The 15,411-nt window shown below is 46.8% G+C and overlaps 8 protein-coding genes across 8 annotated transcripts; 2 read left to right on the forward strand and 6 right to left on the reverse strand.

The window, feature by feature from the left end:
* Positions 1-121: 121 nt before the first annotated feature.
* On the reverse strand, positions 122-1,879 carry FPSE_07362 (uncharacterized protein; the record flags this gene model as incomplete). Its single annotated transcript, XM_009260480.1, has 5 exons — positions 122-554; positions 645-1,209; positions 1,268-1,336; positions 1,397-1,487; positions 1,541-1,879. The coding sequence occupies 5 exons, from the start codon at positions 1,877-1,879 to the stop codon at positions 122-124; spliced, it is 1,497 nt and encodes a 498-aa protein (XP_009258755.1).
* Positions 1,880-2,564: 685 nt separating this feature from the next.
* Positions 2,565-4,184, reverse strand: FPSE_07361 (uncharacterized protein; the record flags this gene model as incomplete). Its single annotated transcript, XM_009260479.1, has 4 exons — positions 2,565-2,572; positions 2,659-3,246; positions 3,387-4,073; positions 4,136-4,184. 4 exons carry the CDS (start codon positions 4,182-4,184, stop codon positions 2,565-2,567), a joined length of 1,332 nt encoding a protein of 443 aa, XP_009258754.1.
* A 339-nt stretch (positions 4,185-4,523) lies between these two features.
* On the reverse strand, positions 4,524-5,820 carry FPSE_07360 (uncharacterized protein; the record flags this gene model as incomplete). The annotated part of the gene is made up of 3 exons (XM_009260478.1): positions 4,524-4,772; positions 4,821-5,635; positions 5,685-5,820. 3 exons carry the CDS (start codon positions 5,818-5,820, stop codon positions 4,524-4,526), a joined length of 1,200 nt encoding a protein of 399 aa, XP_009258753.1.
* A 752-nt stretch (positions 5,821-6,572) lies between these two features.
* Positions 6,573-8,195, reverse strand: FPSE_07359 (uncharacterized protein; the record flags this gene model as incomplete). Its single annotated transcript, XM_009260477.1, has 1 exon — positions 6,573-8,195. One exon carries the CDS (start codon positions 8,193-8,195, stop codon positions 6,573-6,575), a length of 1,623 nt encoding a protein of 540 aa, XP_009258752.1.
* A 727-nt stretch (positions 8,196-8,922) lies between these two features.
* Positions 8,923-11,689, forward strand: FPSE_07358 (uncharacterized protein; the record flags this gene model as incomplete). The annotated part of the gene is made up of 2 exons (XM_009260476.1): positions 8,923-10,713; positions 10,760-11,689. The coding sequence occupies 2 exons, from the start codon at positions 8,923-8,925 to the stop codon at positions 11,687-11,689; spliced, it is 2,721 nt and encodes a 906-aa protein (XP_009258751.1).
* A 363-nt stretch (positions 11,690-12,052) lies between these two features.
* FPSE_07357 (uncharacterized protein) lies at positions 12,053-12,931 on the forward strand (the record flags this gene model as incomplete). The annotated part of the gene is made up of 1 exon (XM_009260475.1): positions 12,053-12,931. One exon carries the CDS (start codon positions 12,053-12,055, stop codon positions 12,929-12,931), a length of 879 nt encoding a protein of 292 aa, XP_009258750.1.
* A 266-nt stretch (positions 12,932-13,197) lies between these two features.
* On the reverse strand, positions 13,198-13,582 carry FPSE_07356 (uncharacterized protein; the record flags this gene model as incomplete). The annotated part of the gene is made up of 2 exons (XM_009260474.1): positions 13,198-13,421; positions 13,468-13,582. 2 exons carry the CDS (start codon positions 13,580-13,582, stop codon positions 13,198-13,200), a joined length of 339 nt encoding a protein of 112 aa, XP_009258749.1.
* Positions 13,583-13,912: 330 nt separating this feature from the next.
* Positions 13,913-15,018, reverse strand: FPSE_07355 (uncharacterized protein; the record flags this gene model as incomplete). Its single annotated transcript, XM_009260473.1, has 4 exons — positions 13,913-13,929; positions 14,036-14,043; positions 14,445-14,447; positions 14,510-15,018. The coding sequence occupies 4 exons, from the start codon at positions 15,016-15,018 to the stop codon at positions 13,913-13,915; spliced, it is 537 nt and encodes a 178-aa protein (XP_009258748.1).
* Positions 15,019-15,411: the final 393 nt, after the last annotated feature.

Consider the following 15,411-nt stretch of genomic DNA (forward strand, 5'->3'; position numbering starts at 1 on the left):
AATTACGAGGAGAATTTTAGAACGAGAGAGTTCTCATTTGCTGACTCTTCTATGCTAGAACTGATCTATAAACCCAATATCAAAAACAAACAAAAATCAAGACTAAACTTCCTATAATCCTCTAATGCTCAACTGCATCAATATCCAATTCCTCTTTGCGTCGCCGAATAAACAACTTGGCTTGCGTATCAGCTGTTTGCATCATGCCAAAGGCAGATCCCTTGGGAACAACACCATCAGCAAGCTTCCAATCATACTTCAGAAGCATGTGGCAAAGAGCAATTTTGAGCTCGTTGGCGGCAAAGAAACGCCCAGGGCAAGCGTGATTGCCGTAACCGAATCCCAAGTGATCAACGCTGGGGCTGACTAGATGCGGATGCGCATTCTTGTCTTGCTCAGACGCTTCTCTCATGCGAAGATACCGATACCCATCGAACTTATCTCCATTCTCGTGAAATTCGGGATTCCACATGTGTGTAGTGTCGCAGACGACCTTGGTTCCCTTCTTGATGATATCTCCATTAGGGAGGGTGATGTCTGCCGTGGCCATTCTCCTAAAGGTACCTATAAATATTGTCAGACGTTAATCTGGTAGAAGCACCAAGTGAGACTTGCCTATCATAACCGGTCTAAGCCTCTGAGACTCTTTTAGAACGCTATCCATCAATTTCAAGTTGTAAAGGGCAGTCTTCTTCAGTCCATCGGTGGTCATAACGCTGATTATCTCGTGACGAAGCGGCTCGAACAACTCGGGATTCAGAGCAATGTTGAATGCTGTTTCTGTAAGCAGATCGGTAGTGGTATGTATGGCCACGAGTGATAATAATATCTGAGAAATTGCGGGATCATGCTGCTCGTATTCTTGTTGGAACCATTCGATAGAATCATCAAATGGACACGGCTTCCCCTTTCCCATTGCTTCAGCCTTGATAGCGTTGCGTTGTTCCAGAAATGGCTTTAAGCATTGTCGTGCCGCTTCAAGTGTGGCCCTCAGCTTTTGACAAGACGGTAGAAAATGATGAACATATGGTCGAGCCCATCGAGGATACGATCGTAGAACATCACCTGTCATGAAAGCTTGAACAGTGTAGTCAGCTGAAAGCTTTACCCATTCTTCGTTGCGACACAAGCCTTCACCCATGAAGACTCGAGAAGACATGCGCGACACAATACGCATAAAGTCTTGAGACGGTTGTATCTCATGCCACTCTAGAGAATCCAGGTCAATCATCAAACTCTCTCATTGACAGCGTCATGGGTTCCGTACCTGTTGAATTGGTAAGAACATCACGGAATGCCAATGATGCTTCCTCCGATAAAGGTCTAGTGACCTTGGCTAAAAGTAGACATTAGACTAGGCAAAGTCACCCATAAATATGACGCAAAAAAAACTTACTCAAGGCTTTCGTCAAGTATTTGCTCACAACCTTGGAAACGTTGGGATCGCCATGGAAGGGTTCAAACCCGGGGATATATCCATGAGAGTCCTACCGAATTAGTCGCATTAAACATTGAGAGCTACCGCGCATGGAAAACTTACATCCTCGGCGGCACTTTGGAAGTTCAAATCTTTGTGACTTTTCAGTTCGCTGAGAAACTGGGGAGGTATGATGACGACTTCTCCCCAATCTGTGTTGGCCCTGTAAGGTTGATCTTTGTACAAAGCTCTGCCTTTAGCGAGGACATTCTTGCTGTCGCCAATGAACTCGTTGACAACACGATTGGTCGTAAGCTCAAAGGTTTTCTTTGGGTTCAAGAACGGGTACTTTCCATTACGGTCGAGGAAAGAATATCTTGCAATGAAGATAGTGAACAGAGCAATGCTGCAAAGAATTGCGTACTGATGGTTGTCCAAAATTATATCCAGATCGGACGACATTGTGATATTTGTCAAGTTGCCTGGCCTTGATAAATGGAAAATGCAGTCTTGACGTAGATACTTATACTCGATCATGGACAACTTGAACTGATGGTGCAAAAGATTTACATGGTATCTTGCAGCCCGAACCGTATATGTCGGGCATCTCCAAGACCCCGATCCCCGGGCCCCTCCATAAGTACCGGGGAACATTAATCGTATATATTGCAAACCTCATTGGTTCAACCGTTCCAGTAAAACTCAAAACCTTGTTAACATGACCCGTTTTATGGACGATGTAACAGCATTGACTCATCGGCAAACAATGCGCTATAGAAAACACAGTGCTTATTGGGCGAAGACGTGCCCAGGCAAGAGCGACGTACATCAATCGCATTCGTATATCCTGCAGAGAAGACTGCTGGGAGCCATTCAGGCGTAACTCCGTCCATTGCCCAAAACTACATGTTACAGCTCCTGCCACTTGCCAAGTTGCGGACTTTAAGCTTTGAATCGTCGGCCGCTTCAAATACTCCGACGCGCAGATCAACAGTCATGACTATCCTCCCGCAATTTTCGGTATCCGGTTTGTGTTTCTCCATTGTTGAGACGGAAGAAAACCCAAGGTACCAATACGATGTCTAGGGTGTGATTGGCGTGCATAGCTCGGAAGCAACGTTTACCTTATTGAGTTCTTTAGGCGAGTTTAATCTTCTATTTGATAGGTAAAGTTTGTCTCGCTATGCTACTTCTTTCGGTTCCTTCTCTTATTGCACCCTTTCACTTCCTAGTAGACTTACCCAGCTCCGCTTCAGTCCTCTCAACCAAAACATCAAATATACGTTGGACGTGCTCCTCTCGAACCCTCTCCACGCCAGTGCATACTCGAATGGCAAACTTATCGTTGACAATGGTACTAGTAAGGTAGAACTCTCCGGTTCTGTTGACCCATTCGTAGAGTTCTTCTGTTCGGGCATTAATCTCCTTTTCATTGCGTCCCTTGACGCGGAAGGTCACCAGGCCAAAGCGCGCAGCGGTGAAGATAGTAAATAGATCAGGTCGACTGACCAGCTTCGCCTGGAGGGATTCACCGAGCGTAACTCCATTTCGAATATGTGCTTGCAATCCTCGAATTCCATAGCTGCGGAGAACAAACCATAGCTTGAGAGATCGGAATCGACGTCCAAGAGGGATTTGCCAGTCGCGATAGTCGGTGACGAGTTCGTTATCGGAAAATTGATTGCGCAAGTACGGAGGCTTAATGCTCAGAGATTCAATCAGCCAGGCTCGGGATCGGACCCAAACAGCAGAACAGTCAAAGGTAGTAAGCATCCACTTGTGAGGGTTAAAGTTGAACGAGTGGAAGTCAGCATTGGTGTAGTCAAAGGCTGATTCTCTTCAAGTAGAAGCGCAGATCCTGCATAAGCAGCATCAACATGAACCCAGACGTCTCTCTCTGTACTAGCTGTAGGAGACAACGCCTCAACAATGCCAGCAAAGTCATCAACTGCACAAACATCCGTCGTACCAATTGTAGCGGTCAAGTAAAAAGGTTCCAACCCTTGGGCCCGCAACTCAGCTACCGTCTTAGCGACAGCTCGACCAGTCATGGCGAAACCGTCCTCTTCGGTGACAGGAATAGCAACGAAACGGACACCAAGAACCTGAGCAGCTTTCTTGGTGCTTGAATGAGACCCAGCGCTTCCAAGAGCCACAAGTTTGCTTCGAACATGCCACACAGCATCTTCGTTCATGCCCTTTGTGACAGCAGCAAGATACTTGTCGCGAGCAGCACACATGACAGTAAGGATAGCCTCGCTGGCACTCCCGTGGATGGCGCCTCCTCCATGGGTACTGCCGCCACTAAGGTAGCATTCGGGAAGACCAAGAGCCTTCGCAAGCCAATCCATAACGATTGTTTCCAGCTCTGTAACTGCTGGACTACAAATCCAGTTGAAATGAGCGCCATTGAAAGTATTGGAGTACATTTCAGCTAAGGCGGCTGGATAACTGCTGGAGCATGGAAAGAAGGCCATGAACCGGGGGCTTGCCCAGTGGGTGATTCCAGGCAGGATTTTAGACTCGATATCAGCATGGATGTCGGTCCAGGACTCTCCTTCAAGAGGGGCTGAGGATGGGAGCAAAGGTCGAAGGTAGCCCGGCTTGACATCGGATACGACACGCTGCGAGGAAACATTGTCGTAGTAATCAGTGACTGTATATCCGTGGTTAACATGATGCCATCAAAGGGTCACTGATTCAATTTGGCAAACTTACTCTCGTTAATAGCGGTGCGAGCTGCCTCGCGAAACTGTGCGGAGTCCATATTGCTTATTTCAATGCCTGTCCTGTATGTTGCCGTGAAATTGAATGTTTTGAGCAGTGATGCCGATAGGAGGTTGCATTTATATATTGTTCAATTGACACAAATACGCCAATGAACTCGGATCCAGTCACCGTATGGAATTTCCGTTTTGGGCAAAGTCTTTATGAAGAGTCTCTCCAGCCAATGGCATTAGCATGTCGCCCTTTGACGAGACAAAAACCCACCTCGCAACCCTCCTCTCTGAGGCGTTCCGAGTTCCGAGTCAACATCATCTATTGCTGTACCTCTTGCATCATGAAGCCTATTCAGGCAATATATTCCCTCGTTCATTAAATAGCATTATGTGAAGTTGCCACCTCCATTATATCTCTGAATGTCTGTAATCATCGCTTGTGTGATCAACCCGCGCTCAATCTGAACATCCCGGTATGAAGGCTCCGAATAAGGACTAGGCCAGCCTTCATCTACCTTGTCTTCAAGGGCAAGTGAATGAGCAATCAGAAACTTGACCATCCATTTGTCGAACCGGTATGACTCAATATTCATTGAGTTAATACAGCACCGTTGAAAGACAACTAAGCGATTAATCTAATATCCGTTAGCATCTTCACAAACCTAACCAGGGGATTATCTCACCATTCTTTCAACACTTGGCCAATATCTTCGTAGTTGTACCAAAGATTCCAAGTTCGACCCAAGACGAGCCCGCGATGCTTCAAGTTCATGGGTGTCTCCAAACATGAATGTATGCAGAAGAACTGAAGAGGAAACGATAGTGACGTGTCCCACGATATTATATAAAGCTTCAGCTCCAGGGACTTCTCTAGATGCTTTGAGTACCTCACAGACTACTATAGCATGAGCTTTGCATGACTCAGAGTACTTGTTGCTATTTCTTGTCTGAGGTCGACGTCGATCCAAATAATGGTAGAAGAGCAGTGTGTAATAATGATGATAGCCGAGATGAAACGCGACAAAGACACGACCTAAACCGCGCTCCACAAACGTCGCTAAATTCTCCCTTGAAAAAGCTAGTGTAGGGCCAATAGCATTTTCAAAAGTAACGAGCTTATTTTCGAGGTGTTGCACAGTGTCTTCAATCAACGCCTCGTCCCAATCAGTTGTATCAGCAAGGTCTTGGTGAAAGTTCTGTATCTCGGTGTATATCTCGACCAGGTTAACCATGTAACCCCACAAACCAGGCTTCCATTGCGAGTCGGGGATATCTGGATCTCCTGCTTTCATTTGGAAGAAGACGTCTTCGTCCATTGGGGCGCGGGGGTGAGCGTTCTGCCATTTGAATTGTCGTGATATGTTAGAGCCTCCGCTGGCCCAGGTGTCGATGATGAAGCATGTCCAGAATATGCGGCGCTTGACTTCGCGGGTGACTCCGTCGTCGGCGTCGTCGCAAACGCCTAGTTTGAGGATTTGAGCCATTCGACTGGCGAGTCCTGGTCGGCTCATTAGTACATGATCTAGTGAGATATTTATGTGGCATACCGAAATACAATGATTCAACCCCAGCATCTCCTTCGCCAAAGAAGTTATTTCCTACCAGGATACACGCCTGGATGTTTTCTAGGCAGATGTGTTCCAGGTCATCTTTCAAGGACTTGGTGGCTTCGGCGCGATACATCGGGCCGCGGGCGACTGTATCTGGTTGCGCGGCAAACCTAGCTCCATGTCAGATCTGTCTCACCGCATTTAAACAGATGTAGATATAGTACCTTGCTGACATGCCCATCATAGCAAGAAGAACAGGTTTTGAGACCGTCCCCTGAGCAACACTTGCTTTGAAGGTCGGCTCATGGAATAGACTATGTGGTGAGTTATGAATAAATCGAAAGTAGAGATCGACCAAGTATATCTCTTCTTCTCGTATGTTGAACGGAGGATATGGCGCCAGAGGTCTCGTGGTCGTTGATTTAGTTTCTGCATTCCCAGAACATGGTATATTCCGAGTCATGCATGGCTGACACGATGAATCATCTGTTCGGTCGCATCTTCGCTTAGCTGTCCTGCAGTTGATGCATGCTTTCGGTGGGCGCATCCTTTGATGGTAGATGCATATGCATCTGTAAGTGTAGAGGAGATTGAGTTTTAGCAAAGAGTGTCAGTTAGTGGGGGTGAAACACACTAAGCTGCTACGGATATAGTCTTTATCACGTGGCTACTGGGTAGTATCAATAGACTCTAATCTTTGGGGTGTAAAAATAAGTAAATTAAGAGCAGAGGCTAATTCATGAAACTGATGGGACCAGGATAAGTTATACGGGGATATCAAGTAGTAGAAATGTCAGAAACATTATTCAAACTATAAAGTATCTAAAGGTGGTCTTCATCTAACCGACATGCCACCACTACCTATTAAAGAACGTCTCCAATAACTCAGACACTTCGAATCTTTTCCTCTGTGCCGTTCTCAATTGCATATGCCTCCTCAGCGCGACGTTCGGCAAGAGTGACATGCTTGCGGAACTGTCGAGCAGGGATCCTATCCATAAAGAGTTCATCTAACTCCTCGTAACTCCTCATGCGGGTCTCGGGAACAAACAAAAACGCAAGAACGGCAAAGATGATCATGAAACCGCCGAAAATGAAACCGATCTTCGCCTTGAGGTTGGCAAACTCCGGGTTGAAGATGTACGGCGCGACAAAAGACCACATGGTGTTGACAGCCGAAGAAATGCAGATGGCAATCGCAATCGTCTTGGTTCGTAGGACGGAAGTAGGAATCTCTCCTGCAATGGTGTACACAGTCGAACCAACACCGACATTGTAAAAGAAGTTGTACATGGTGTAAAACCCGACTGATGCTGTGACGGCAGCTGTGTTGTCGACTGACCCAGAGATACCCATGCACATGAGCAGACAAGCGAGGGCAACACAACCGGTGACATACATGGGTCGACGGCCGTAAAAGTCGCCTACAATGAATGCAATGGTTGCGCCGGACATAGAAAGGATCTGTGCGCCAATTTGAATCTGGAAAGACTTCTTGTCGCCAATCCCCAGGTATTGATACATCAAAGCACCATAGTTAGAAACGAATCCCAGACCTGACATGGGCTCTGACAGGAACACCATGATGGCGATGAGGGATCTTCGAAGATTGGTACCCTTGAAGCAATCGAGATAAGAACCAAGGTTTTGAGACTCTGCCTCTTCGAGAGTCAACTTGATCCGTTCCAAATGTCCAGACGCATCTTCTGGGTCAGAGTACATTCGTCCAAGGGCTTTGCGGGCCTGTTCCATCTTGCCTTTGCGGACCAGAAAGACTGGAGATTCAGGCATGGCAATTTGTCCGACAAGAGCCACTGCTGCGAAACCCCACTGGGCAACAATCAGAGATTGCCATGACCAATTGGTATCCCACTGAGAACTAAAGTTGGACAGGATGGCGGAGATGAAGGGACCGATGCATTGAGCAAGGTTGCAGAAACCGATCGTAGTAGAGCGAATAGCCAATGGTGAGACATCTGCAACGTACGCGGTACAGAGGTTCTGGAATGCTCCGATGGCGATAAAGTTGACCATCTTTCCGGCAAAGAACATTTCGATAGATGTAGAAGCAAACTCGACGCCTACAGAACCAATGTTGATGGCAGCAGCAGCAAGAACAACTGGCTTGAAGCCAATGATATCGGCAAAGTATGAAGACGCCCAAGCACCAAAGATAGCAGCAGCGTTAGAGCCACCGCTCAAAGCTGACTGCCAGCTCGTCTCGATAAAGTAATTACCCTTGTCATCAGGCTTGCCGAAGCGTTCCTTGAAGACGGGGATACTAATGACAGAGCCTGAAGACTGGTTCTCAAAACCGCGAACGATCAGAGTCCAGAGCATGACTCCGATCCAGAGCAGAAGCCATGGATCCTTGCGGAAGGTTTGTAGGTATGTTCTGTTGTGTTCTTGCTGTTGGATAGCATGGCCGCGGGTGTGGTTGGGGGAGATGTGGAGGGATTTGGAGGTGTTGGACTGCTCAATGTGGGCGGTGGATTCGGGTTTCTCCATCTTCCCGGGACTTGATAGAATGATGATAGGAGATGATAACAAGTTCCACTGAATGGATTGGAATGGAGAAACTAATTGGTAGAGAAAACGAGATAGCAGATCCTTCGGTTTATATTTATGTGCAGCATCATATACCGACAGCAACAATTTCCCCGCATAAATGACCCTTGTCGTCTCCAGATTCATAGCGCGGGGACCCCGGACGGAGAAGAACTAAAGTGGTGAGGCAAAAGTTGAGAGGTCCAATAGGAAAACTTTAAAGCCGGCGCTATAATAGTTGGCGTCGGCTTTGAAGTTGTGTTACTGGTGAGTTCTCCGGGCCGAGTGTCCATCTTGATGGTAACCTCCTTTTGCAAGATTTTGGGATATTCGCTACTCGGGTCTCGATGGACCGAATTGAGGTCATGATCCCATTGTTTTTAACTAATCCGGTCTTGATTCCGCATAATATTGGACTTGGAGAGGGATCAGGAGATCGACGTTGTTTTTCTCTCGCAAATTAATCCACCGAGTGACAAGCTAGTTATGGGAGACATTGTCCCGATACGACCATTACCCCATAACCGCACACACTAGCGAGTCGTTTCCCTGCTACACTAAAACAAAACTGGAACTACTCCTCACGTCAGGGCTAACCTGATTTCTGCACGGTATAAAGAACAGGCGTAAACGATTTCTCCCCTTGAACAACACCTCCTTACAGCCATTCGGGTTATTTCTCTCAATCATGTCTCTCAAAGTGGTCGACGTTCGTTTCGAGCATTATCGTCACCCCAATACTCTTGGCGTTCACGAAAACAAACCGCGCATCTCATGGCGCTTTCAAGATGCACCACCGGGTTTTGAGCAAGAGGCCTATGAGATACAGGTCAACCAGGTCTTTGGACAACAGAAACATCATGTTTGTACTGTTGAGACTAGATCATCCAAGTCTTACTTGGTTACTTGGCCTGGGAACCCGCTTGTGTCCCGTCAGAGATATACAGTCTCAGTCAGAGTTAAGGCAAAGGGACAGACTGCGTTCACTGAATGGAGTGACGATGCCTGGTTAGAGACAGGTATCTTGGAACGAAGTGGCTGGAAAGGCAGCTTCATTTCAGCTCTATGGTCAGAGAAAGACAATGACAAGCCCAAACCAGAAGACCTCTTTCGCAAGACCTTCTCATTGAGTGGAAAGGTGCAATCAGCAAGACTGTACATCACAGCTCGAGGTGTATACGAAGCCGAGATCAACGGACAACGCGTCGGTGATCACTTCTTGGCACCAGGTTGGACTTGCTATGATGACCGGTTGACCTATCAAACTTACGATGTCACTGATTCCATCAACGACAAAGACAATTGCCTGGGTGTCCGTCTGGCAGAAGGATGGTTCACCGGCCGACTAAGCTTTGATGGTGGTCGAAGAAATATCTATGGTACTCGAACAAGTGTACTGGCTCAGCTTGAGCTTCGTCTCGACGATGGATCCACTCAGATTATCACGACAGATAATGAGTGGACCGTAACTCAGGGTCCCATTCGCCAAGCAGAACTTTACGACGGAGAGAAGTACGACAGCACTCTCGAGATACCAGGGTGGTCTTCCCCTGGTGATATCAATGGCACTTGGGAGAAGGTGGAGGAAGTACCATTCATCTCAGAGGGAATTGATCTTACCGCTGCTACTGCCGAGCCAGTTCGTCGCACCGAAACCGTCCAGCCTGTTGAGAAAATCATCACTCCGACAGGAAAGACTATTATCGACTTTGGTCAGAATCTCGTCGGGTATGTCCGTATCAAGCAGATCAAAGGCCCCCGTGGACACAAAGTCACCTTGCGACACGCCGAAGTTCTCGAGAATGGAGAATTGGGCACAAGGCCTCTGCGGCTATGTGCTGCTACCGACATCTACACACTCAGAGGTGATGCAGAACCAGAGAGCTATGAGCCAAGGTTCACCTATCATGGCTTTCGCTATCTCGAAATCGAGGACTGGCCTTGGCCTGAAAAGCATGTCACAGACGCAGTTGAGGCCGTGGTTTGCCACACAGATATGGAAGAACAGGGCCAATTTGCATGTTCAAACGACAAACTCAACAAGCTCTTTAGCAATGTTCGCTGGAGTATGAGAGATAACTTTCTCTCGATACCCACAGATTGCCCCCAACGAGATGAACGTCTCGGATGGACAGGAGACTTGGCATTATTCGCACCAACAGCCAATTTCATCTATGGTTGTTATCCGATCCTGAAAGACTGGCTCAAGGGTGTTTCATTTGACCAGAAACAACGAGGAGGAATTCCTCCAATGGTCTCGCCCAATGTCCTTGACAAGTGCAGAATCTGGGGTCCTATCTGGCCTTGTGCGATTTGGCATGATGTTGTTGTTCTGGCACCGTGGGCTTTGTATCAGGAGACAGCGGATTCGTCAATTCTATTTGACCAGTTTGAGTCAATGGAGACATGGTTGAGGGTTATTCCTAGGAATAAAGATGGATCTACTCACCTTTGGTCATTTGATGCGGATCAACTTGCGGTATGTATACCACGAAATGAGAAAGGCCTTGCTAATTTTATTTTAGGACTGGCTTGATCCGAATGCGCCACCAGACGATGCTGCCAAAGCTACAACTGATCCTCCATTAGTTGCCAATGCATTTCTGATACATTGCCTCGACATAATGGGGCAGGTATGCAGTGTGTTGGGAAAGGCAGAGAGCAGCTCTTATTACAAAATATGGGCCGGAAAGGCTCGCGTCGAGTTCACACAAGAATATGCTTCACCGAATGGCCGTCTAGTATCAGATACTCAGACCGCTTATGCTCTCGCCATCTGCTTCAATCTACTCAATGAACAACAGCTATCACGTGCGGGCTCACGACTGGCAGACATTGTCAAACGAAACGGCTTCCGAATAGGCACTGGCTTCGCTGGAACGCCATATGTTTGCGAAGCCCTCACCAAAACAGGCCACAGCAATGTAGCTTACGCGATGCTCCTCAACGAAAAGTGTCCGTCTTGGCTGTATGCTATTTCCATGGGTGGAACAACTACCTGGGAACGATGGGATAGCATGCTCCCAGATGGATCAATCAACCCTGGCGAGATGACCAGTTTCAATCACTACGCTTATGGAGCAGTAGCCAAGTTCATGGTCGAAAGACTTGCTGGGCTTCAACAGGTTGAGGCTGGATGGAAGAAGTCTAGGGTGCAGCCAGAAATCGTTGGTGATTTTACGTGGGCTTCTGCATCGCATCTCACACCTTTTGGAAAGGTATCGAGTTCGTGGAAGTTGGAGAAGGATGTGCTGTATGTGGATGTCGAGGTACCAACTGGTACGACAATGGAAGTTGTGCTACCTGATGGAGAGAACGGCAAGACGGAGAATGTTGGCTCTGGGAAATGGTCTTTCAAGGCGGATTATAAGAAATGCGATGAGTGGCCAGTGAAGGAGACCAAGTTTATATTGCAGGAGATATTCGAGGGGTTTGAGAAGGAGGAAGGTCGTTAGACAGCAACACCGGCGTGTGAGAATGTTAATCCTTGGACCAAATCACTTCTCTGGCAATATAAATATCGTATCAAGTCTCGAAGCAAAATTACCATTAAAGTTGTACCAACCACCAAAAAAGTATCAAGTCAGCCAGGGCCACGAAAATAACTCTCTCTTATTCGTTGACTTGGGTATAACACGGCTATCGAGCTGACTTAGCTGCCTCTGGCCGCTCAGGACTCTGATTGGCTTGTATTAGTAATATTCTTTCCTGGCGCGCATGTCTCTTCATACACGTCGCGTATCAATTTGACCAAGTGCTGATCGTATACCCTACAGAACAGTATCTCATTAAAATAGCAACCAAACAATCATCTCATCATGTCAAATCACTACGTACCTCCAGAAGACGGAAGTGCAACTCAACACAACAACACAGAATCGTTGGCGATAAATAACACATCTCTTCGGCGTCTACTGACGCGTGTTGCCCTCAAAACAACCGCGTGGTTTTACAAATATAACGGTCCTTGTGTCCCCATTTCCAAACACCTTATAGTCAAGACAGGGCGATCTGTTCATCTCACCGAGGCAGCAACCATGGGATTTGTGGCTGCCAACACTTCGGTTCCTGTCCCGACTGTCCACTGCTCTTTTGTGCACAAGAATCATGCATTTATCGTCATGGAACGCGTACAAGGACAGACTCTTCCAAAAGCGTTAGCAAAATCGTCTGAAGCAGAGATCGACAGCATTCTCATGCAGCTGCAACAGATGCTTCAAGAACTGAGGGCTCTTCCTCCACCTCCTGGCACAGGGGTACAGAGTTGCCTGGGAGGTTCTCTGCGAGATTCGCGTATACCAAGGTCACGACCTAGGTTTGGGCCGTTCAAATCTATTCAAGACTTCCACATATGGTTGCGTGATGGTTTTCGACCAGAAGAACATCCAGACCGCGAGGATGACGACTGGAAGGATATCAAAGACATGGTCAGCAAACAGGACGGTCCATGGCCGCCGCCGGTGTTTACTCACGGGGATCTGAACCCTTCCAACATTATGGTTCGTGATGGGCGTGTCGTTTCCATAATTGACTGGGAATTTGCGGGCTGGTACCCTTATTATTGGGAGTACACTGCGGCATGGTATGGTAACGAGACTCGGAAATCGTGGCAGGGAGTTCTTGCTAGGTTTCTTGATCCTTATCCGGAGGAATTAGAGATGGACAAGATACGGCAACGTTATTGGGGAGATTTGTGAATGCGTGACATGTCAAATTCCACTGTACTTCCCATCACATCGTCCTACCAGAAACGAAGGATACAAAAATTGGCACCGTAAAAAACAACGCCGCAAATGTGCCAGCATCAGTCTTGCTCCTAATTTGCCTGGCTATATGCTTTCTATTACGCATGTCTTCTCAGCAAATTACAAGGCATCACCTGAATATTTGACTCTTTTAAATTGTTGAATTTATAGCATGCTGTATTGAACAATTGCTATGGATTGTTTAGGCCCAAGAAACCTCATGCATCAGGTGCGATCAATGCGTTTGTATCAATAGAACCATTGGGTCTTCTGCTGGCTTGTTTAATCTTTTCCTGCCAAGTCTTAGCAGCTTGCTCATCAACTGCGGAAAGTGCGTCCATGTATGCAGCTCTAGCACCTCGGTATTGATTCAAGGCAGCAGAGAAGCCGGGTGCATGGTCAATAGTTAGAGGGGTTAACTTGGAAACCTTATCTTCAGGTGCTTACATTTATAGGATACCATTGTTCAAATTCCTGATCGTGCATACCCATTTCCTTTTCTTCTTTCCAATGTTTCTCTTGATCTTCCTTCTGGCTGACAGCTGCGTCATACGCAGCTTGGAAATTCTCCTTGGATCCCTGAAGGCGAGCTTGTTCGGCCATTGTAGTTTGGTCAAGGGGAATGAATAGTTGATTTCTTAAGAATGAGACGAGATGGTATGGTAGAGGATGAAAAATTTACATTGAGATTGAGTGCACGATGCCTTTTTTTATAACCAATCCTGTGGGTTTGGCGCTCTGCACACTGACGTTTACATACGTATATAAAGTTGGTTGATGAGCAAACAAAGACATTTGACCAAAAACTTTCTTTCAGGCCCGAGCCAGAATTATCCACCCACTACCTATTGCTGACTTTCCACTAAGATCAGTAGAAATGGTACAATGTAAGAGCTAGACTAGTAATTACGTGTCTCAGTTTCAGCTCAAGTCTTACTGCTGATCATAGACTATTCGAGATTTAGGGCTAGATGAAACCCCAATTTTCCCAACAAAACCAATGCACATAGCTTTCAATACGGAGACAGCCGGTTTATGCTAGACAGATCTACTTACATTTCAACCTGTCAAGTGCATGAGTGATACGACAAGTTGTGTCATCTGGGGAGGTTGGTACCTCATGGCGCCAATATGAGTTTCGTTGACATGTGCAGTGATGTCAGTCATGATACCCCGCTTCCATACAAAACCTCAATTCAACTTGACGATCCCATCAAACCTCAGTAGACCACTCCTTGGCCTTCAATTCAAAGTTTGGTGACTGTAGGGTGCAGACGGGATGTGCCATAGAAGGCCTCCAGACAAAGCAGAAAGAGCACGAGTTCCGGGTCTTCCCATCTTCCCACTCATGATACAGACACCACCGAGCTTGAGATTTCCTTTCACGAGCACTTGCTTGCCCTGCAGAAATGATGTTTTCTATTTCATTATATTATGCAGTGGCTTGCTGCTAGAGCCAACTCACAGGCTGCGAACACAGATGCAGACATTAGCAATGTTAACACGTCTTACAGAACACGACTCACTCACCTTGAAAGAGTGCCACTGAGTTCGCAGCAGCTGCATCCCTCCATCTGTTGCAGGTTGGCTCCGGCGTCACCAGAATTGGCATTGTTGGAACATGTCGCCGCCTGTTGAATAGCGTCGTTAACGGCAATATTAATCTTGCCAAGATTGCATGAACATGCATCCGGGGCATCCTTCGGGGCAGGAAAGTATGGAACGGGGAGTTTAGCGGTTAGACAATTCTGCATATACGCGATGATGTACTCTTGGTATTCGCATTCCCAGACCCTGTTCCAGCAGTAAGATGCGTAACAGTTGTAGTTGTTGACCGAATCTTGACAACCACATGCTAGAAGCTCTTTCTGGCTGTCATCCTTTTTGGTCTGACTGATGCAGCTCGATGTTTGTTTGTTTGCGTCATTTTGGCAGCTTTCGAATCCTGATGGATCAACACAGCCTTTGCTTGTCAGACTTGGGCTAGCTGCTATGGCCTGTGAGGCAAAGTAGAGAGACAAAAGGTAATAGAATTTCATCGTATTAATAAAAATAAGCTCAAAAAGTACGTGACAGAGTTTGAGATTCGGCCGTGGTCATATCGCTACTATTATACCTCACAACTCCGGGACGCCGGGGCCAAATTAGGAATGGAAAAACCTCATGGCTAGTAAAGAGAGCTGAGATCTGCCTTGAGCTGAAAAGTCCCTGGTTATTAAATCAGGCCGACTTATCCGATTTATACGATCATGCGTTGTTGCGAGACCATAAAAGCCCTGTAATATGTATGTCGAGATTCCTAGTGGAGAGATTACATTCCAATAGAAGTTAAAGCGCGGCATATTTCCGTATTTGTTCCGCGTCCGTTTTGTCTGTTTGACAGCGCTACTGTTACATTGAACGAATCAGATATGCTTCTTTAGAAGGGTAAT

This window comes from Fusarium pseudograminearum, chromosome 4 (genome assembly GCF_000303195.2).
Source record: "Fusarium pseudograminearum CS3096 chromosome 4, whole genome shotgun sequence".
Lineage (NCBI taxonomy): Eukaryota > Fungi > Ascomycota > Sordariomycetes > Hypocreales > Nectriaceae > Fusarium > Fusarium pseudograminearum.